The following is a 23,043-nucleotide window of genomic DNA, read 5'->3' as shown; positions in this document are numbered from 1 at the left end:
AATAACATAACATAGTCACAAGTTCAAGGGATTAGGCCATGATTCCACCTTCCACAGTAACTATTCTTCTAGAATTATTTTCTGGCATATCCTTTGCTTGGGTGATTTGGAGAAATATCCTACAGCAATATTGCTTAATTTATTTTCGCTACAGCATTAAGTTTTGTTTGAACAGTAAAGAGGCTAGAAATTCTTTGAAGAGGTATTATAAGCCAGACTTTAATAGTCAATAGAAGGAGGGGTTGAGTATTGATTTAGAGAAGGAAAGATCTATAATAGATAAGTGGGAAATCTTGTAAATCGAATGAGAACAGCAAGTAAATGATGCAGGAGCAATGTGGATATCTATTTTATCTAGCGACCAAAGAATATAGGGTTGAACAATTACTGTCTTTAACATTATTGAAGTGTGATATTTTCCTGAAGGCTATTGAGTATGATGAGCCTTCTATTAAAAACAGAAGATAATTTCCTATTTTGCACACCACTGAATTTATATTGTTTGAAATAAACTGAAATTCTCTTTTCTCTTAAAACTTTTTCTAACATCAAAAGAAACATGAATGGGTTTTAGTTTCCATTTGTAACTTATTAACTGCTAATCTGAATAAAATTAAAAATCAATTCAATAATACAGAATTTTAGTGAGTCTACCATTCGCTGGGGATTATGCTAGATCCAGAGGTTACAAATATAGTTATGTTATACTCCTTGCCTACAGGAAACTCACAGGCATATAAACAAATAAATTACAATACTGTGCTGGTAGGGAACCAGGAGAAGCAAGCACAAATGGAAGGAATGATTTACCCAATGAAGAAGTAAGATAAGGATTTCGTGTTGTTGTTGTTTTTAATTTCTTTTCAATGACAATTTTTTAGAGCGTTTTAGGTTCACAGCAAAATTGAGAGGAAGGTACAGCGGTTTACCATATACCTCTGCCTTCACACATCCATAGCCTCCCCCATTATAAACGTCCCCCACCAGAGTGTTACATTGGTTGCCATCAATGAACCTACATTGACACATCATAATAACCCAAAGTCCATAGTTTACCTTAGGGTTTATTTTGGTGTTGTACATTCTGTGGGTTTGGACAAATGTATAATGACATGCACCCATCATCATAGTATCATACAGAGTATTTTCACTGCCCTAAACATCCTCTGGGCTCTCCCAAATCCCAACCCCTAGTAACCACTGATGTTTTTACTATCTCCATAATTTTGCCTTTTTCAGAATTTCATATAGTTGGAATCATACAATACGTAGCCTTTTCAGATTGGCTTCTTTCATTTACTAATAAACATTTAAGATTTTTCCACATCTTTTCATGGCTGGAAGTTTGTTTTTAGCTCTGAAGAATATTCCATTATCTGGATGTACCACAGTTTATTTAAGCATTCACCTGCTGAAGGACATCTTGGTTGCTTCCAAGTTTTGCCAATTATGAATAAAGGTGCTGTAAATATCTGCTTGCAGGCTTTTGTGTGCACATAGGTTTCCAGTTCCTTTGGGTAAATACCAAGAAGCATGATCACTGGATTGTATAGTAAGAGTGCATTTAGTTTTTTAGGCTTCTCTCATTTTGAAGGAGGCATGAGCAAAGGCACTGAAGCATGAAAAGGCACAGTGTATTTGGGAAACCATAGGTATGGCTGGAGTGGTGACATTAAGGCTAGAAGCTTGGCAGGCTCAGAGCCTATCACACCATGCATTTTATTCCATGGAGATAAAGCGCCAGAATAAACTTTGTTTGTGTTTTGTTTTTTTTTTTTTGCGGTACGCGGGCCTCTCACTGTTGTGGCCTCTCCCGTTGCGGAGCACAGGCTCCGGATGCGCAGGCTCAGCGGCCATGGCTCACGGGCCCAGCCGCTCCGCGGCATGTGGGATCCTCCCAGACCGGGGCACGAACCCGCGTCTCCTGCATCGGCAGGCGGACTCCCAACCACTGCGCCACCAGGGAAGCCCCAGTATAAACTTTTTAATCAGGGACATCATGTGATTGGCTTTGCACTTTAGAAAGATTGCCTTGGCTGCACGGAAGATGATAACTCTGGGTCAGAGGTCAGTTACAGGCTGGAAAACCAGTTTAGACAAGATTTAAACTAAAGCAGTGGAAACGACGATGTAGCGCAAAGGAAAGATGCGGGAGATTCTGCACTAAGATCGTCAGACTTCAAGGCGGTTAAAGGTCGGGGTTTAAAGGTATATGGGTGGACACGGGGGGGAAGGAAAGAGCAAAGGAGAAGGAGGACTTGAGAGTTTTTAAAATATTTCTGGCAAGGGAGGAATATCTGGATATTTGATAAAGTCTGACTAACTTAGGGAATCAAGGAAAACAAGGGCAGGGCATGGATGGCTGGAGGGTGACAAAGACTTTCTCATTGGTAGAAGTTTAATTTGGTTTCTCTGAGCCCTCTTCTGTCAAGGCTTCCTGCCCGGGCCCTGTCTTTGGTCTGCCAAGTCCAGTTTTAGCAAGAATCCTGCCGAGTCAGTTTAGAGAGAATCTCCCACCCTTGATATCTGATCACCGTCAGTGTCTAATCACAGTAATCAGTTTTTAGCAGGAATCCTGTGAAAATGGTTTAGCAAGAATCACCCCTGCCCTTGGTTTCCCCTCTTAGTAATTTTCCATACACTGGCCCCTCTCACTCTGCTTCTGGGCCACACATCTCCAGCTGCCTTTGTTGTATTTGCAGTTGAGCCCAGTCTCTCTCCCCCATTGCAAAAGTCTTGAGTAAAGTCTTCCTTATCGTTTTAACAAGTATAATTTTTTCTTAAACAATGGGGAAAATCATCTCTCTGGGACTAGTTACTTCCATATGCCTCTAAAGTTTAGTTTGTGCATACAGCTTCTAACTAGCGTATGGCTAAATAACATGCCTAGCTCTTGCACTGCAGGGGTTTATCAGGCATTATGATGTTCACAGTCCAGCCATTTATGCCCCAAGAACCTAGCAAGCTGGCTTCCTCCCCTTAATTAAAAAAAAGGAAAAACAAAAGTGTCAGTCTAACACCCACTGCGTGGCAGCTCATACAGTTCCTTCCTTAAACACTTCACAATCATCTTACAGGCTAAAGCAGCAACACTCCTGTGAGACACGGCAAGCCTAGAGGAAAGAGAGAGTAACAGTCTTGGGAACACTTTGAGGTTGAGGTCTAGTAAAGACTACTTTTCTGTTTCTAACCTCAATTTATTTAAAGGAAGCTATTGTAACCCTCCAAATTTGCTGCTGTAGCATGCAAGCTTCTTGATAAATAAAAGAATGGGCATGGCTATGCTCTAAGAAAATCTTTTTTTTTAAGGACACTGGAATTTGAATTTCATGTCATTGTCATGTGTCCCAAAACAGACTTTTATTTTTTTAACCATTGAAAATGTAAAAACCATTCTTGGCTTACAGGCATACAAAATCAGGCGGTGGGCTGCATTTGCCTTATGAGCTGTAGGTCGTTTGCAGACTTGGTAGGTATAAAATGTCAGGATTCAAAAACTATGTGTTAAGTGTGGGACCTGGCGGGGGGCAGTGCGGTAGAGGGACTTCACAGGCTAACTTCTAATACTATAACGTATGTGAAAGCAGTTTCCAGTGATTTTTAGTCCAAGTGGCCAAGCCCAGGAATGGTGACAGCAGGGTGGTAGGGACCTAGGTCCAGGCCGCTCACCACCCTCCAAGCGGCTGGTGACGCAGTCCCCTCTTCGAGGACCGGGCAGAGTGTGGACAGCATCTTCAGGGACGCAGAGATGGAGGCTTAGCTCAGCCGACCGCCGAACGCAGCCCCGCAAACACAGAGCAAAACAAACTCCCTCGGCCGGCCGCCAGGCGGCGCCTCTCCGGGTGTCCGCAGGCGCGTGCACGCACGCACGTTTCCGGCCCGCGCTCAGCCAGGCTCTACTGCGCATGTCTGGGGGGGCGGAGCGGCGACTGATGGGTGGGCCGAGGTTCCAGCGAGGCTGAGGAGCTCCTCGCCGGTGGGCGCGTACACTGGGGCCGCCTTGCGTCACTTCCGCCGGGAGGGACGGAGTTGGGGGAGGCTGGCTTCACGGCTGTCGCACCGCTGTTTGTGCAGGAAGCTCAGCTGATGGCAGCCGGCTGGCCGAGGGGACGCCCGTGCCGGGAAGAGGCGCGTCGCCCCTGCCGCCTAAGCAGTTGCGGCCTGCATCCCGGTAAGTTGCCCGCGGGGGGCGGGCGGGACGGTAGGCTACGGGAGAGGGCAGCCGGGTCGCCCGGGCACTCCTCTGGGATTCCAGGTCTTATCTCTCCCTGGAGGGCGCTTCCAGGGCGAGAGAGCGGGGAGACGCCCGGCCCCGAGGAGGTCCCCGGATCCAGGCTCCGGAGGCGGCCGGGCACCGGAAGGAGCCCTCGGGTCCCGGGCCTGATGGGTGCGCGACGCTCTCCGCCTCCTCGGACCCCGTGGGCTTTGCTGGTCCAGACGCGCAGACTGTTTTGGTTTCTCTGGTCCCGCCCCGCGTTGTCTGTCCCACCCCCCAAGCCTCCCAGCCTAGGTTCCGCGAGTCTGCCTGGCTTCCCCTGAGCAGTAGGTTCTCCAGCTGTTCACGGGAACCTGTTAAGGCGATGTCCCTATTCTACATCATTCTCCACCTTCGGCGCAGCTGGTTTGTCGGCTGCTCCTTGTTTTTAATTATCAGTTTCTTTGTAACCCTACCCACGTTGAATTCTTTCCTCGGCTGCTGTTGCTTCAGGCGGATTCAGGGTGCGTGCTTTTTGAAAGGTGAAGTTGTGTGGGTCATTGTGTTGCAGTGCTTCACCTCGCTGTCGTGTCTGCCATCATGCAGGGAGGAACCTGGTTTCTACGCCCAGTACAATGATAAATTTCAATGAAAGTGGTGACACCTAGGAAAAACTTGGACGTGGCATGAGGAACTATCACATAATCCTATTTAAAGTGAAGTTTTTAGTTCCAGTGACATCCCAGATGGACTGCATCCCAATCTACAGTCCCAATTCTTTTTTTTTTTTTTTAGAAGATGTTGGGGGGTAGGAGTTTTTATTTATTTATTTATTTATTTTTGGCTGTGTTGGGTCTTCGTTTCTGTGCGAGGGCTTTCTCTAGTTGTGGCAAGCGGGGACCACTCTTCATCGCGGTGCGCGGGCCTCTCACTATCGCGGCCTCTTGTTGCGGAGCACGGGCTCCAGACGCGCAGGCTCAGTAGTCGTGGCTCACGGGCCTGGTTGCTCCGCGGCATGTGGGATCCTCCCAGACCAGGGCTCGAACCCGCGTCCCCTGCATTAGCAGGCAGATTCTCAACCACTGCGCCACCAGGGAAGCCCCTACAGTCCCAATTCTTGAGCTTTCAAAAATGACAAATGTAGGTTTTAGTGTATGGAGAAAATGCTGTTAAGACAGTGAAATACGAAGAATTTTGAAATCCGGGAGTTTAAAAAAAGTATATTACACTGTGAACCGAGAGTTTAATGCCGCTTATGAGGCAGGTGTTTCAAACTCATTGCAGTTATTTTGTTAAATGGCTTGTGCAAATTAGTTGTACTTTGAACATAAAAACATGCTCTTATTTCAGGATTTTTATTAAACTTTTTCTCAGGGTTGCTCATTTTTCTGCTTCTGTATCAGATCTAAATTAAAACCTTGAAAGCATTGTCCTTTTAACAAGTGATGTTGGCTGAAAAGATCACTTTCACTAGCTTGTATATTTACTTGCTTCAGTGTACCTTCAGTTGTTTTTTTGCTTAGTAATAATGACAGAGGATTGGGGCCGAAGGGTACATACTGTCTTGCTTGTGAAACATAAATTTGTGTAAAGGTAATAGGACTCTTAGCCCAACATCTTCCTATCATGTCTTAGTTCTAACCTTTCTTTCCCATGTCTTATATTTTACTTTATTCATTATCCTTGCTTTTTAGAAGCGCCATTGCCCTGAGTTTTTCGGGATATCTTTTGTCCTGTGCTTTTTTTGTTTGCTTGGAAGACTACCTCTTGCTAACTTTGAATGGCAGTCAAGGCTCTACCCTTGTTCTCTCTACACCAGAGTGTTAAAATTTGAAACCCAAGGAATATTTTAGTAGTTCCATGAATATCCTGAAGTGTCTTGGAAAATATAGTGTATATATGCAAATAAGCATTTTTCAAAGAGGAGCTTTTGTCAAGTTCTGGGATCCCCACATTCTCAAGAAGTGTTACTGTACATCCTTCTTCGGTAAATTCAGTCTTATGGTGTTAGCTGTCACTGTGGTAATAACTCCAAACATGATTCCACAGCCTGTGTTCCTATAGTACATCTCCATTTGAATAGCCCACTGTTAACTGCATCCTGTAAATCCAAGAGATTTTTATTAAATTGGCCCCCTTCCCAGTTATCTCGTATTCACAAATGGCACTCTTCCTGTTTCTCTGTTTTAAAACACTTAAGTTGTCGTGACACCTCCCTCTCCCTTACCCCATTGTTTTGTTTGTTTGTTTGTTTGTTTGTTTTTGCGGTACGCGGGCCTCTCACCGTTGTGGCCTCTCCCGTTGCTGAGCACAGGCTCCGGACACAGGCTCAGCGGCCATGGCTCACGGGCCCAGCCGCTCCGTGGCACAGTGGGATCTTCCCGGACCAGGGCACGAACCCGCGTCCCCTGCATCGGCAGGCGGACGCCCAACCACTGTGCCACCAGGGAAGCCCCCTTACCCCATTCTTTCCTGTGACCAAGTCGTGTGTTTTGTTGTTTACCCCACTTTCGAAGTGTGGCTCAAAGTAACCCTCGTTTCCATTATAGTACCTTTACCTTAATTCACACCCCTGTCACTTCGTGTCTGCATTATTGCAATAACTCGGTGAAGTCCTCCATGCATTCATTCTTTCCACCGTCAGCGGAGCCTCCACCTCGAAGTTCCCTTATTTCTTCCAGTTAGAACGTCATTCCGGGGCTTCCCTTGGTGGCGCAGTGGTTGGGAGTCCGCCTGCCGATGCAGGGGACACGGGTTTGTGCCCAGGTCCGGGAGGGTCCCACGTGCCGCGGAGCGGCTGGGCCCGTGAGCCATGGCCGCTGAGCCTGCGCGTCCGGAGCCTGTGCTCCGCAACGGGAGAGGCCACAACAGTGAGAGGCCCGCGTACCGCAAAAAAAAAAAAAAAAAAAGTCATTCTGTTCTCTAGTGGGGGATGTACGCCTCACTCTTCCATTTATACCTCCATTGTATTTGTACCACCCGATAAATAGGGAGTCTGGTCCTCCCTGCTCTTTTCTCAGTTGACGATGGCACTTCCCAGTCTACCTTCTTTATCTGTTTGCAATCGAACTTTTGTCCCAGCTGAATTTGCTCTCCAAACCCTTGTCTGCATTTACTAGTGTTGTGATTTGGGAGCAGTTAAAATCAGCTTGTCGCTTTTGTTGACAGCTCTCTCTGTTGAGTAATTTTTACTTGACAATTGTAGTTTCTAGACAGGTGTATTAAAATAGTATGACCATGAGATCATCTCGTTTTCCTTTAATTGTTCCCTTTTTCAAATTTGCTTTATGTGCTGTATTTCAATGCCAAGTCGATAGGTGTGTTCATAATTGGTCATGAGGATTATCTCTTAATGGAAAGAAACAATGCAGATCCCTTCCCTCTAAGCGATGTAGCTCTGTCCTCTGCTTGACTCTTAGGCCCATGTCTACCATCGTTCCCACTTCTTACTTTCCTTTAACCACCTTATTCTTGCTATTCCTGAACAGACAAAGCTTATTCCTGTCTCCAAAGCCTTGGTTGCTTGTTCCTCTTCCTTGAATGATTTTTACCTGGAAACTTTTAATAATTTGCTTCCTCGCTTCATTCAGGTCTCCAGTAAGATGTCAACTCAATTCTTCTCCTGACCACATCAACTAAAATAGCACTTTCTGTGCCCTTTCTCCCCAACCCCCAGCTTTATTTTTCATGGCACTTCTCAACCTGTTGCTATACATTATATTAGTTATTTGTTTATTAATAAATTGTCTTTTTCTCCAAGACCTAGGAGATGACCTGAGATTTAATAAGTAAGTGGATTATTCCTTTTACTATGAAATAGTATCCCTTTTTAATCTTATTTCATGCTTTTGACTTAAATTTGCCTTAAAGGGCTTTTTGCTTTCTTTTGGTACTATAGGCCTGGTATATATTTTCCCCTATTCCTTTATTTTTAACTTTTCTTTATCATTGTATTACAGGAGTGTCTAGTAACTCGTATGTAGCTGGAGTTTTCATTTCTAAAATTTTGCTCTTCCTGTACACTTTTTGTACACTTCTCTTTTTTTTTTGTTTCCTTATTTTTGTTCCCTCTATTATTGAATGTTTTAAACCTACTGAATTTTTTTCTATGATTTCTAATCTTGGTTACACGTTTTCCTGTTACGTACACTTGTTGGTACTCCCTTGAAGTGATTCATTTTTGACTGTGAGTTAATCTTCAGTGGTGGTTGCTGAGTGTGGGAGTCTCTTGCTGTGAGCTTTGGAAGTGTCCTTCCATGGTAGTTTCAGTGGACTCAGCAGAGGCCCCATGGAGTTCACTAGCTCTGACTAGTTTTCATTTGCTTAGGGTTTCTGCACCATAAAGGTAATGTGACTGCAGATCCAGGCATGTGATTCCTCTTCAACTGTGGATTTCCCACTGTTGGTTTTGTTTTGTTTTGCTTTTTTAACTTTATTGTGGTAAAAAATATATCATAAAATTTACCACCTTAACCATTTTTAAGGGTATAGTTCAGTGGCATTCAGTGCATTCATGTTGTAAAAACAAATCTCCAGTACTTTTTCAGTTTGCAGAACCGAAACCCTACCATTAAACAACAGCTCCCCTCTGACCCATTCCTCCAGTGCCCTGTAACCATCATTCTACTCTCTGTCTCTGAATTTGACTGCTCTCTGTACCTCATGTAAGTGGAATCACACAGTACTTGTCCTTTTGTGACTGGCTTATTTCACTTAAGCTCATGTCCTCAAGGTTCATGCATGTTGTAGCATGTGACGGGATGTCCTTCCTTTTTAAGGCTGCATGATATTCCATTGTGTGCATATACCACATTTTGTTTATTTAACTGTCCGTGGACATTTGGGTTGTTCCCACCTCTGCTATTATGAATAGTGTTGCTATGAACATAGGTGTACAAATATCTTTTTGAGGCCCTGCTTTCAATTCCTTTGAATATATATTTAGAAATAGGATTGCTGGATCATATGGTAGTTCTAGTTTTAATATTTTGAGGAACTGCTATACTGTTTTCCATAGCAGCCACACCATTTTACAGTCCCAGTAACAGTGCTCAGGAATTCCAACTTCTCCACATGTTTGCCATCACTTGGTATTTTCTGGTGATTTGTTTTGTTTTGGGGGCTTAAACAACAGAATTTATTTCTCATGTATTTTCTGTTTTGTTTTTTTGTTTTGCTTTGTTTTGCTTTTTTATACTAGCCATCCTGATGAGTGTGAGGTAATACCTCATTTGGTTTTGATTTGTATTTCTCTGATGATCAGTGATGTTATTCATCTTTACATATGTTCACTGTTTGTATGTCATCTTTGGAGAAATGTCTGTTCAAATCTTTTACCCATCTTTTAATTGAGTTATTCGATTTTTTGTTGTTGAGTTGTAGGAGTCCATTACTGGTTTTGAGTATGGCTTTTCATCCACGAGTACTTTCGTTGTATTTTGTCATGTTATTTCTGTCTTGGGGATTGTGAGGCTTATTAATTCTGCTTATAACATTGACTGCAAGTCCTGAGGGGTTCAGAAGAGCCAGGAAAGCAGATAGGTTTCCTTCTTTTCTCTCCTTCCCTCTGTAAAATTGGGTGTTTTAAAATAATATGCTTACATGCTATTTAGACAGATTTTAGTTCGGACTGTCACCTTCTGAAGAGTCACATGGGTTCTTGGTTTCTGTCTTGTTCCGTTACTCCATCTGTCATCGATCTGCTGGAAGCGGATCTAATGTCATTCCTTTGCTTATCATACTTCATTGACAGTTCGATCTCTAATCTCCTTGGCAAGATTATCAGACCCTTCGTAACCTGGTCCACCCTGTCTTTGCAGTCTCCCCTTATACCCCTCGCTCATCATTCTCTCCAGGTCCTGGAATGAAAACAACTGCTTGCACTTTTTGCTTATATTGTGTATATTTTCTTAAATGCTTTTTTTGTGTTTCCTTTTGTTTGTTTTTCCCATTATCTAGAATTCTCTCCTTCCCCTCTTATCTTTTACAATGTAATGAATTCCTTTTTTGCTCAGTTTTCAGCTTCTTTTTTCAGACTTACCTGGGTATCTACTCTCACCTTGTGTCTTCCATTCACATAGCGCCATCTGTTAAAGTGCATTAAAGTGTTTGCTTTTTTTTTTTAACTACAAAAGTGATACCTGCTCTTTGTAAGTAATTGAGTCTGTCCAAAAGTAAAAGTAAAAGCCCTTCTCATTCTCTTTTGGTTCCACCTCTCAGTTCACAGGAATTAATAAACAGGTACTTACCCTTTCAGAATCTGTGTGTGTGTGTGTGTGTGTGTGTAGCCACAGATTTAAACTGCATATATAGGTTTTTGTTTTCTTTTATTACATAATATCTTCGTGTTTACGTCTTTGTATCCTCATGTGTGTATCATATATATGATATTGCAGCTTGCCTTTCTCACTGTACTGTGTATGAAGGATGTATAGGCAGATCATCTATTCTCCTTAACTGCTGTGTAACATTACATTGTAACTCAGTTTATTGTATGTGTACCATAATTTATTTAACCATCCCTTGCTAGAAGAAACTTAGAGTCTTTCAGTGTTTTGTTATTTCAAGCAGTGTGGCAGGGAATGTGTGTACATACCTTTACTCCTATGCAGTTATTTCTGTAGGATAGATTCTTAATAGTGGAATTGCTAATCAAAGAATATGTGCCTTTAACATTTTGATAGATAGCATTTAAAATTTCATTAGATACTGTCAAATATTTCATTACACACTGTCAGGTAGCCCTCTGTGTCCCATCTCCCCAGGTATTATCAGTACTGGATATTATCAATCATTTACATTTTACCAATTGAAAGAACAAAATATCCGTTTTAAACAGCATTTATGTTGTGGTTATGAACCCCTTGTCTGTTAGAAGTGGCACACAGCTTATTCTAGTCTGACTTCTTTGATTAAATAAACGCTTTGTACTAGACAGCGAAATCCTCCTTACAAGGCTATCTCGAGCTCTAGACTGAAAGTTTCTTGGTATCCTGTTTGTGGTCTTAGCATCTAGCACTATGTCTGGTGTAGAGTTGTCGTCGAACGCGTGCCCAACATACAGTGAGGCCAAACAAACTGAAATGTCCACGTTTGGAGTGGGAGAACGGTTTATTGCAAGGGTCATGCAAGGAGAACGGGTGGCTCCTGCTCAAAAGACCTGAACTCTGATGGGTTTCGGGAAAGAGTTTTTTTAGGCAAAATTTGTGGGGAGGTGTGCAGGCTGTGTGCCCCTCCTCTGATTGGTTGAGGTAACAGGATGGTGTTCCAGGAATCTCAGCTATCAGTCTTCTGGTTCCAACCACTCTGGGGTCCTAGTGCTTGTGCTCAGCCTGAAGTTACCACCCTCCACCTGGGTGGGGGCCTGAGCTCCTGTAGAAGAACTCAGAGATGTACCAGATTGTTCTGTACATCCCCCCAGGAGGAGCCAGGACCCTGCCCCATCTCTGCACTGTTGTTTCTTTCTGCATCACCTCATTCCCTTAATTAGTAACTGTTTGAATCTGCCCTTTGGAACTCAGGGAAGGTCTAGGAGGCTGAAAGCCTTTTTCCTACAAACAAGAAACTGGGGACACAAAGGCTTTTGTGCCTGGGAGGGTCCTGCTCAGTTTCAGCCCCCTTTTCTTTGCTACGCCTCAGTCTTGAGTGGAACAGCTGTTGGAAAGGAAAATAACATTTTGGATAGAGAGGTTAATCATAAACTCAGCAGAGGACCTCGGTTTTAGGGGGACTCAGTTTCAGATTAAATATTCTACAAACGGTTTGCAATGAGTAGGAGTGTAAGACTTGACTCTTTGTTTCAGAGAACTTACAGTCTAGTGTCACATAAACTGTCAACACTTTAAATAGCATAGGAAGGAAGAAAAGCAGCATAATATCTAAATTGTGTCAACGAAAAATTAATCAGTAGATCTAAGAAAGAATTGGAAAATTCTATTTGAGCCAAATTTGAGGATTATAACCTGGGAAGAGCATCTCAGAAAGCTCTGAGAACTGTTCTGCCAGTTAGAAGTCAAGACACAGTTTAAGTGTTTTGAGACAGAAGACTGTACGTTAAATGATGTATATTGACAGTTTACGTGATCCAGATTTAAGTGCCATCGTGGCGGATCATGTGACCCTTTACAAGATCAAGAAGGAATGCTCTGTCTTCGTGATGCTAGGAGAATGTTGCTGTTTATGATTGAGCAGGTAGTCCTGCTGATGGGGAGGTGTGGTCAAGTCATGATACAGATGCACCATGCGCAGTGTGGGGAGAGGGGAGGCCAAAGGGCAGAGAAGAATTTTTCTGTTAAAATTTTTCTTGTCTTGCCATAAATATGAATTTTATTTCACAATTGCATGTTCAGTTTTGTGCTGTAGGACACCTTATCTATTGGGTAGCTTCTCTAAGTTAGTTTTCATATTAGTTTTCATGAAACATCCTACTGCTCACTGTTCTTTCATTGACTTCCGTAATAAAAGATGACTGATTTTCTGTTTGCTTAAAAGTGAACTCTGTTTTGCCATAATGAAAATATATTATCCTGTCTTCTTTTGAGACAAGTTGCTGAGTTTAGTTCAAGTAGTAATTTACCTTGAATCCTAATTTTTTTTTTCTTGCATTTCAGGTAAGACCATGAATTGTGGCATTTCTTAAATGAAGCACTCAGGAATGAAGTGAAAGTCATAACGAACAGAAAATAAATGATTTTTACGTTATGTCTGTTAATTTGACTATAGGTCTCTATTATATTTACCTCCTTAGTAATGCGAGAAGTCTTTGTGGGAAGCGGCGGAGCAAGCAGCTGCCTTTCTTGCGCTCGCCTGAACATTACTGGAGGATAAGCCACAGCAGCCTACAGAGAGGGTTTCATACAAGCAAAATAAGATGTAAATGGACCAAAAGTGAAGCTCATTCTTGCAGTAGGCACTGTTACTCTCCAAGCAACCATGGTTTACATTTTGGAATTTTGAGACTTAGCACTTCTGCTCCCAAGGGACTTACAAAAGCGAGCCTTCGTATGTCCCGTATTAAAAATACTTTGAACTCTGTTTCGAAGGCTGTTTTTGGCAAGCAGAATGAAATGATCTCTCGTTTAGCTCAACTTAAGCCAAGCTCTCGAATATTAAGAAAAGTGTCAGATAGTGGCTGGTTAAAACAGAAAAACATTAAACAAACCATCAAATTTCTGAAAAAATACAGCAACAAATCAGCAGAAAAGGGTTCTTTTGCAGCAAAGGGAAGTCACGTTATGGAGAAAGAAGATACAGGTAAGCAAAGCCTCTTTCATTACACGAATAATCTAACCACGAAATTCGGAGAGTCATTCTACTTTTTATCAAGTCATATTAATTCATACTTCAAGCGTGAGGAAAAAATGTCTGAACAAAAGGAAGATAAACATTTCCAGGACAAATCAGAACTTGAGCTTAAAAAGACTGAAGACGAGAAACCCAGTTCTCCAGATTCTGGCGTCCTGACTGATACGAAGCTGGGCTCAGAAGCTTCTTTATATTCTGAGGACAATGCTGCAAGTCCCAGTGGGACGCCCGAGGCTCTTCCCATTTCTACTAAACAAAGTATTGCCAACTTTCTTTCTCGTCCCACTGAAGGTGTACAAGCTTTAGTAGGTGGTTATATTGGTGGACTTGTCCCCAAACTAAAGTATGATTCAAAGAGTCAGTTAGAAGAGCAGGAAGAGGCGATGAAAGCTGAGCAGGCCATCAGCAAAGACAAAAATGCAGAGGAGAAAAGGCGGTTATCTCTTCAGCAAGAAAAGGCAAGTCGTTATATCTCAGTATATTAGTTGAATTGCCTATTAGCTGCCAAGGTTTTCTTAAATGCAGTGTGGTTTTAAGTTTTAAGTTTTGTCAAATTTCTAAGTTTCATTTCCTAATGGGACCTAAGAAACTTTAATCATCTGTTGGTATCACTGGAGCAGTTGCATACTCAAATCATACATATTTTAACATGTCTTTGTAGATAATTGCCAGAGTGAGTATTGACAACAGAACCCGGGCATTAGTTCAAGCGTTAAGAAGAACAACCGACCCAAGGCTCTGCATTAACAGAGTTGAAGAACTGACGTTCCATCTTCTAGAATTTCCTGAAGGAAAAGGAGTGGCTGTCAAGGTAATTCTGATTACCTTTAATCTGGTTTTATCTTGGAACAAAAATACTAATAAACCTTCTAAAATGGAGAAGGCAACGTGTTTCATTTTTCTATTTAAATACTTTTGTGGTTTTACCATACATGTGATGTGTTATATATTTAGTAATTGCCCTATGATATGCATTATGCTAAATGCTCTCTTTTATTCTGTGATATGTTATATGCCTATTAGCTGCCAAGGTTTTCTTAAATGCAGTGGAGGTATTTATGCTGTGTAACTTACTCTTAAGACAGGAGTCGTAATTCATAAGTAAAACCATTGCTCATTTTTATTTCATGATCTTTCTGTACTTGAAAGTCTAAAAATTTTCATGATCTTATCGGTAATTGAACTTGTGATCCTATTACTAAAACAGTTAGCTTTTCTCTGCCTCAGTGTTTTCAAATATAAAACAGTGGAGATAATTTAGACCCATTTAAATAGACCGTTTTCAGAGAAATAATATAAAGTGTGAATGATGCGGTTGAGTCTCTTTACACCTGTACTAAGGTTATTTGTAATACATCATGAACAATTTGGAAATATCATATAATGAATAGACAATGTTAACGTTTCGTTAGAGATCCGTTAGTGCTCATTTTTAACCTGCTACCCAGAAAATTATAAGTTAACTTAGTTGGTATTTATTCAGCGTTTTGATAACCATCTTGCTGAAAAGTTATGTTTTTAAATCATTTACCCTCTGTAGTTTTATATTGTATAATACATACATTATAATAGCTCAACTTTAGAATTTCATGTTCATAGAATTTGGGATTATCTTTCATATATATGTAATCTCTTACTTAAAAGATAAAATTTCCAAATATAGATGTGCTTTTAGGTCATTTAACATGTCGGTGATACACTGAAAGCAAAGCTCTGAGATGGAATTGCATACTTTAAAGAACTTTTAAAAAACGTTTTATTGAAGTGTAATACACATGCAGTTTTAAGTGTAAAGTTCAGTGAGTTTTCACATATATCCACGTAACCAGCACCCAGATGAAGAACAGAATTTGTCAGCACTTCAGAAGCCTCCCTTGGGCCCCCTTTCAGTCACAATCTGAAAAAATAATCACAAATCAGTTTTACCTGTTTTTGTACATTATGTAAACTCTTATGATTGGCTTCTTTCACTCAACATGCTGGTAGGAATCTTTTACATTGTTGTGAGTAGTTGTAGATAATTTATTCTTGTTGCTTTTGTGTTCCGTGGTGTGAATGTATCACAGCTTATTTATTCATTGTAGTGTTGTTGGATTTCTGGGTGGTCTTCAGTTTTAGTCTGTTATGACTAGTTTTGCTAATAGGAACTTTGAGAAGTCTTATTTTATATAACTGATCCCAAATCTAGGGACCCTTCAGTACCAAGGAGAAATGTGATATGTGTTTTCCTGTAGAATGGCTCACCTTCTGGATTTACCTGGCTTCCTCCTCATTGGTATAGTTGATGTATTCCTCTTTCCTTTTTATTTCCTGCACATTGGAATTTAAATATAAAGACCTGATTGAGTTAAGCATTTTCTTGTTAGGGCACATTGTAGACGACGTGCACCTCATATTGCATTGTGTCAGAACACATATAATTGGTTGGACAACAGTTAGTAATGCTAAGGTTGACCACTGGATTAGGGAGATCTTTTCATTAGTCTGATCTTTTCATGGGACAGTTAGGCTAGAACCATTAGCCATCAACCATTAACCTAATTGTTTCTAGAACTAGTCATTTCATTAGGGTTGCAGAATGATAAATTTCTAATTCTCTCGTTCCTTCTGCGTTATAATTGACGTTCTCCTGTAAAACTAAAGCTACTTGGTTACTCTCAAAGATCAATGTTGCAGGAAAAGCAAAAGAAATGCTTAATTTCTTTCTACTTAGTCACCAGTTTTCAAAGTAAAGAGTTGCTTTTTTTAAAAAAAAATAGATCTTTATTGGAATATAATTGCTTCACAGTACTGTGTTAGTTTCTGTTGTACAACAAACGGAATCAGCCATATGCATACATATATCCCCATAGCCCCTCCCTCTTGAGCCTCACTCCCACCCTCCCTACCCCACCCCTCTAGGTCATCGCAGAGCATTGAGCCGATCTTCCTGTGCTATGCGGCTGCTTCCCACTAGCTATCTACTTTATATTTGGTAGTGTATATAGGTCGATGCTACTCTTACTTCACCCCAGCTTCTCCCTACCCTCCCTGTGTCCTCATGTCCATTCTCTATATCTGTGTCTTTATTCTTGCCCTGCCACTAGGTTCATCAGTACCTTTTTTTTTTTTAAGATTACATATATATGTGTTGGCATATGTGATTTTTCTCTTTCTGACTTACTTCACTCTGTATGACAAACTCTAGGTCCATCCATCTCTCTACAAATAACTCAATTTCGTTTCTTCTTATGGCTGAGTAACATTCCATTGTATATATGTGCCACATCTTCTTTATCCATTCATCTGTCGATGGGCCCTTAGGTTGCTTCCATGTCCTGGCTATTGTAAATAGTGCTGTAATGAACACTGTGGTACATGACTCTTTGAATTATGGTTTTCTCTGGGTATGTACCCAGTAGTGGGATTGCTGGGTCATATGGTAGTTCTGTTTTTAGTTTTTTAAGGTACCTCCATACTGTTCTCCATAGTGGTTGTATCAATTTACATTCCCACCAACAGTGCAGGAGGGTTCCCTTTTCACCACACCCTCTCCAGCATTTATTGTTTTTAGATTTTTTGATAATGGCCATTCTGATTGGTGTGATGTAATACCTCATTGTAGTTTTGATTTGCATTTCTCTAATAATTAGTGATGTTGAGCATCTTCTCATGTGCCTCTTGGCCACCTGTATGTCTTCTTTGGTGAAATGTCTATTTAGGTCTTCCACCCATTTTTTAATTGAATTGTTTGTTTTGTTGATATTGAGCTCCATGAGCTGTTTGTATATCTTGGAGATTAATCCCTTGTCTATTGTTTCATTTGCAAAAATATTCTTCCATTCTGGGGGTTCTCTTTTTGTCTTGTTTATGGTTTCCTTTGCTGTGCAAAAGCTTTGAAGTTTAATTAGGTCTCATCTGTTTACTTTTGTTTTTATTTCCATTACTCTAGGACGTGAGTCAAAAAAGGTCTTGCTGTGGTTTATGTCAAAGAGTGTTCTTCCTGTGTTTTCCTCTAAGGGTTTTATAGTATTTGGTCTTAGGTCTTTAATCCATTTGGAGTTTATTTTTGTGTATGGTGTTAGGGAGTGTTCTAATTTCATTCTTTTACATGTAGCTGTCCAGTTTTCCCAGCACCACTTATTGAAGAGGCTGTCTTTTCTCCATCATATGTTCTTGCCTCCTTTGTCGTAAATTAGGTGACCATAGGTGCATGGGTTTATCTCTGTGCTTTCTATCCTGTACCATTGATCTATATTTCTCTTTTTGTGCCAGTACCATACTGTCTTGATTACTGTAGCTTTGTAGTATAGTTTAAAGTCAGGGAGCCTGATTCTTCCACCTCTGTTTTTCTTTCTCAGGATTGCTTTGGTTAATCGGGGTCTTTTGTGTTTCCATACGAATTGTAAAATTTTTTATTCTAATTATGTGAAGAATGCCATTGGAAGTTTGATAGGGATTGCATTGAGTCTGTAGATTGCTTTGGGTAGTAGAGTCATTTTCACAATATTGATTATTCCAATCCAAGAACATGGTATAATTCTCCATCTGTTTATGTCATCTTTAATTTCTTTCATCAGTGTTTTATACTTTTCTGAGTACAGGTCTTTTGTCTCCTTAGGTAGGTTTATTCCTAGGTATTTTATTCTTTTGGTTGCAATGGTAAATGGGATTGTTTCCTTAATTTCTCTTTCTGATTTTTCATTGTTAGTGTATAGGAATGCCAGAGATTTCTGTGCATTAATTTTGTATTCTGCAACCTTCCCAAATTCATTGGTTAGTTCTAGTAGTTTTCTGATGGCATCTTTAGGATTTTCTATAGTATAGTATCATGTCATCTGCGAACAGTGAAAGTTTTACTTCTTTTCCAGTTTGTATTCCTTTTATTTCTTTGTCTTCTCTGATTTCCATGGCTAGGGCTTCCCAAACTATGTTGAATAAGAGTGGCGAGAGAGGACACTCTTGTCTCATTCCTGATCTTAGTGGAAATGGTTTCAGTTTTTTACCATTGAGTGTGATTTTGCTGTGGGTTTGCCATATATGGCCTTTATTATGTTGAGGTAGGTTCCCTCTGTGCCCATTTTCTGGGGAGTTTTTATCATAAATGGATGTTGAATTTTGTCAAAAGCTTTTTCTGCCTCTATTGAGATGATCATATGGTTTTTATTCCTTAATTTGTTATATGGTGTATCACATTGATTGATTTGTGTATATTGAAGAACCCTTGCATCCCTGGGATAAATCCACTTGATCAGGGTGTGTGATCCTTTTAATATGTTGTTGGATTCTGTTTGCTAGTATTTTGTTGAGGATTTTTGCATCTATGTTCATCAGTGATATTGGGCTATAATTTTCTTTTTTTGTGACATCTTTTTCTGGTTTTGGTATCAGGGTGATGGTGGCTTTGTAGAACGAATTTGGGAGTGTTCCTCCCTGTGCTATTTTTTGGAAGAGTTTGAGAAGTATGGGTGTTAGCTCTTCTCTAAATGTTTTATAGAATTCGCCTGTGAAACCATCTAGTCCTGGACTTTTGTTTGTTGGAAGATTTCATTTTTAATTAATTAATCTATTTATTTATTTATTTTTGGCTGTGTTGGGTCTTCGTTGCTGTGCTCGGGCTTTCTCTGGTTGCAGCAAGCGGGGGCTACTCCTTCTTGCAGTGTGCAGGCTTCTCACTGCAGTGGCTTCTCTTGTTGTGGAGCACAGGTTCTAGGTGTGGACTTCAGTAGTTGTGGCTCATGGGCTCTAGGCAAGAGGGCTTCAGTATTTGTGGCGCATGGGCTTAGTTGCTCCACAGCATGTGGGGTCTTTCCGGACCAGGGCTTGAACCTGTGTCCCCTGCATTGGCAGGCGGATTCTTAACCACTGCGCTACCAGGGAAGTCCCTGTTGGAAGATTTTTAATTACAGTTTCCGTTTCATTACTTGTGACAGGTCTGTTTATATTTTCTAATTCTTCCTGATTCAGTCTTAGAAAATTGTACCTTTCCAAGAATTTATCCATTTCTTCGTGGTTGTCCATTTTTTTGGCATATAGTTGTTTGTAGTAATCTCTTATAATCCTTTGTATTTCTGCGGTGTCAGTTGTGATTTCTCCTTCTTCATGTCTAATTCTATTCATTTGCATCCTCTCCCATTTTTTCTTGATGAGTCTGGCTAAGGGTTTATCAATTTGTTTATCTTCTCAAAGAACCAGCTCTTCGTTTTATTGATCTTTGCTATTGTTTTCTTCATGTCTATTTCATTTATTTCTGCTCTGATCTTTATGATTCCTTTCCTTCCACTGACTTTGGGTTTTCTTTGTTCTTCTTTCTCTACTTGCTTTAAGTGTAGGGTTAGATTGTTTATTTGAGATTTTTCTTGTTTCTGGAGGTGAGATTGCATTGCTATAACCTTCCCTCTTAACCTTCCCTTGCTGCATCCCATAGGTTTTGGGTTGTTGTGTTTTCGTTATCATTTGTTTCTATGTATTTTTTTATGTCTTCTTTGATTTCTTCAGTGTTTAGTAGCGCAGTGTTTAGCCTCCATGTATTTGTGTTTTTTACAGTTTTTTTCCTGTAATTGATTTCCAATGTCATAGCATTGTGGTCAGAAAAGATGCTTGATATGATTTCAGTTTTCTTAAATTTTCCAAGGCTTGATTTATGACCCAAGATGTAATCTATCCTGGAGAATGTTCTGTGTGCACTAGAGAAAAAAGTGTACTCTGCCACTTCTGGGTGGAATGTTCTATAAATATCAATTAAATCTATCTGGTCTATTGTGTCATTTAAAGCTCTGTTTCCTTATTTTCTGTTTGGGTGATCTGTCCATTGCTGTTAGAGGGATGTTAAAGTCCCCTACTATTATTGAGTTACTGTCAATTTTCCCTTTCATGGTTGTTATCATTTGCCTTATGTATTGAGGTGCTCCCCTGTTGGGTGAATGAACATTTATAATTGTTATATCTTCTTGGATTGATCTCTTGGTCATTATGTAGTGTCCTTCCTTATTTCTTGTAACAGTCTTTATTTTAAAGTCTGTTTTACCTGATGCGAGTATCACTACTCCAGCTTTCTTTTGATTTACATTTGCATGGAATGTCTCTTTCCATCCCTTCACTTTCAGTCTGTATGTGTCCCTAGGTCTGAAGTGGGTCTCTTGTAGACAGTATATATATGGGTCTTGCTTTTTTATCCATTTAGCCACTCTGTGTCTTTTGGTTGGGGAATATAATCTATGTACATTCAAAGTTATTATCAATATATATGTTCCTATTACCATTTTCTTAATTGTTTTGGGTTTGTTTTTGTGGGCCTTTTTCTTCTCTTGTGTATCCTGACTAGAGAAGTTTCTTTAGCATTTGTCATAAAGCTGGTTTGGTGGAATTCTGAATTCTCTTAGCTTTTGCTTGTCTGAAAAGCTTTTGATTTCCCCGTTGAATCTGAATGAGATCCTTGCTGGGTAGAATAACGTTGGTTATAGGTTTTTCTTCTTCATCACTTGAAATATATCCTGACACTCTGTTCTGGCCTGCAGAGTTTCTGCTGAAAAATCAGCTGATAACCTTATGGGGATTCCTTTGTATGTTGTTTTTTGTTTTTCCTTTGATGCTTTTAATATTTTTTCTTTGAATTTGATTTTTGTTAATTTGATTAATATGTGTCTTGGTGTGTTTCTCCTCGGGTTTATCCTGTATGGGACCCTCTGTGCTTCCTGGACTATTTTCTTTCCCATGTTAGGGAAGTTTTCCAGTATAATCTCTTCAAATATTGTGTCAGACCCTTTCTTTTTCTCTTCTTCTTCTTGGACCCCTATAATTTGAATGTTGGTGCGTTTAGTGTTGTCCCAGAGGTCTCTGAGGTTGTCTTCAGTTCTTTTCATTCATTTTTCTTTATTCTGCTCCTTGGCAGTTATTTCCACCATTTTGTTTTCCAGCTCACTTATTCGTTTTTCTGCCTCCGTTTTTCCAGTATTGTTTTCCTCTAGTGTATTTTTCATTTCAGTTATTGTGCTGTTCACCTCTGTTTGTTTGTTCTTTAGTTCTGCTAGATCTTTCTTAAACATTTCTTGTATTTTCTCAGTCTGTGCCTCCATTCTATTTCTGAGATTCTGGATCACCTTTACTATCATTATCTGAATTCTTTTTCAGGTAGATTGCCTATTTCCTCTTCATTTATTTGGTCTTGTAGGTTTTTACCTTGATTCTTCATCTGTAACATATTTTTTTTGCCATCTTGTTTTTTTCTTTTCATTTTTTGTATGAGTGGGATTGTGTTCCTTACTTACTGGTTGTTTGGCCTGAGACTTCCAACACTGGAGTTTATAGGCTGTAGGGTAGAGCTGTGTCTTGGTGCTGAGATGAAGACCTCTTGGAGACCTCACTCCGATGAATATTCCCTGGGGTCTGAGGTTCTCTGTTAGTCTAGTGGTTCAGACTCAGAGCTCCCACCACAGGAGCTTTGCCCTGACCCCTGGCTCGTAAGCCAAGAAGATCCCACAAGCTGCGCTGGGTGGCAAAAAAAAAAAAAAAGGGTGAACAATAACAAAGTAAAAAATAATATTAGACTAGGAAACTAACAGCTATGTTAGAAAAAATATAAAAATAAAACTATAGATGAAACAAAAAAGAGGAGGAGGTAAAAAGGTGGAAAAGGCCTTGGCTGTGGAGGGCGGAGCCTAAGCAAGGGTGAGGTTTGGGCAGTGTGTGGGACCTATGTTTAAGACCCACAGGGCTGGAAAAGGCCCGGGGTGGGGGGACGTAGGGGGAGCTTAAGCTCAACAGAACAGAAGGGGCTTAGGTGTGCCTCCCGCCTGTGGTCTCAGAGGGCGGAGGACCCACCTGGGAGCCCAGCAGGCTTCCTGGGCTCGAGTGGACAGGGCAGACACCCTCTGCTCCTTTCCCTCTCTTCTGGTCCTGGAGGGCCCGTTCTGCCTGCCTTTCCTGTTCTGTCCCAGCCTCCCTCCTATGCCCCCGGGACCAACCCGTCCCGGAGGGGACCACTGAGGGGTGTAGGACCTCTGAGGGCAGACTTCCCCAGCCATTTGGGCAGGAGAAACGCTGGGCTTGCTCCACCCTGATCCAAGGCCCTGAGGGTCCCTCCAGGCCTGGGAACCCCTCCCACCTCTCAGCCACCCCTGAGAGGCGCTGTTCCTGTCTGGCCTCCACTCCTCTTCCCGCCTCAGTCCCCCCACATCCTACTTGTTCGCTTGGGGGTTCTTCCCATCTCCTTGGACGTTGGGGTCCCCCACCAGTGTCCGGCAGGTGCTCTAGTTGTGGGGAGATGCAAACTCTGCATCTCCCCACACCTCCAACTTTGAGAGTTGCTTTGAAATCTGCCTCAACAGTGAGATGAATTTTGGGCATTTTTTTCTTTTTATTATCATTTATGCCCTCATAGTTTTTCATAAATGGTGTTTCTGTAATGTTTCCCCACCTCCCTTTTTTCTAAATGCTGAATTTGTCTTAACTTTGACTAATAGGAGTCCCTTCAAGCTGATTCATGTTTCTTTTCTTTTAAAATTTTTTAAAAAACATTATATGTAGAAAATATAGGGCTTCCCTGGTGGTACAGTGGTTAAGAATCG

General features: G+C 40.9%; 1 protein-coding gene across 3 annotated transcripts in view; it reads left to right on the top strand.

The window, feature by feature from the left end:
* The window catches only part of PNPLA8 (patatin like domain 8, phospholipase A2), a 135,608-nt gene that overhangs the window by 69,038 nt on the left and 43,527 nt on the right, over positions 1-23,043 (top strand). Inside the window, exons 1-3 of one of the 3 annotated variants that reach the window (XM_081244725.1) lie at positions 4,013-4,171; positions 12,942-13,956; positions 14,160-14,309. In XM_081244725.1, the coding sequence (XP_081100851.1) occupies positions 13,198-13,956; positions 14,160-14,309 (909 nt within the window). In that variant the 5' untranslated portion in view covers positions 4,013-4,171; positions 12,942-13,197. Of the gene's footprint in view, positions 1-4,012; positions 4,172-12,804; positions 13,957-14,159; positions 14,310-23,043 lie in introns of those variants that run through there. The other 2 variants (XM_081244723.1, XM_081244724.1) reach the window with 2 other exon arrangements.

The sequence above is a fragment of the Mesoplodon bidens genome, assembly GCF_964165515.1.
Source record: "Mesoplodon bidens genome assembly, chromosome: 9".
Lineage (NCBI taxonomy): Eukaryota > Metazoa > Chordata > Mammalia > Artiodactyla > Ziphiidae > Mesoplodon > Mesoplodon bidens.
This window is presented reverse-complemented; position numbering and strand designations above follow the sequence as displayed.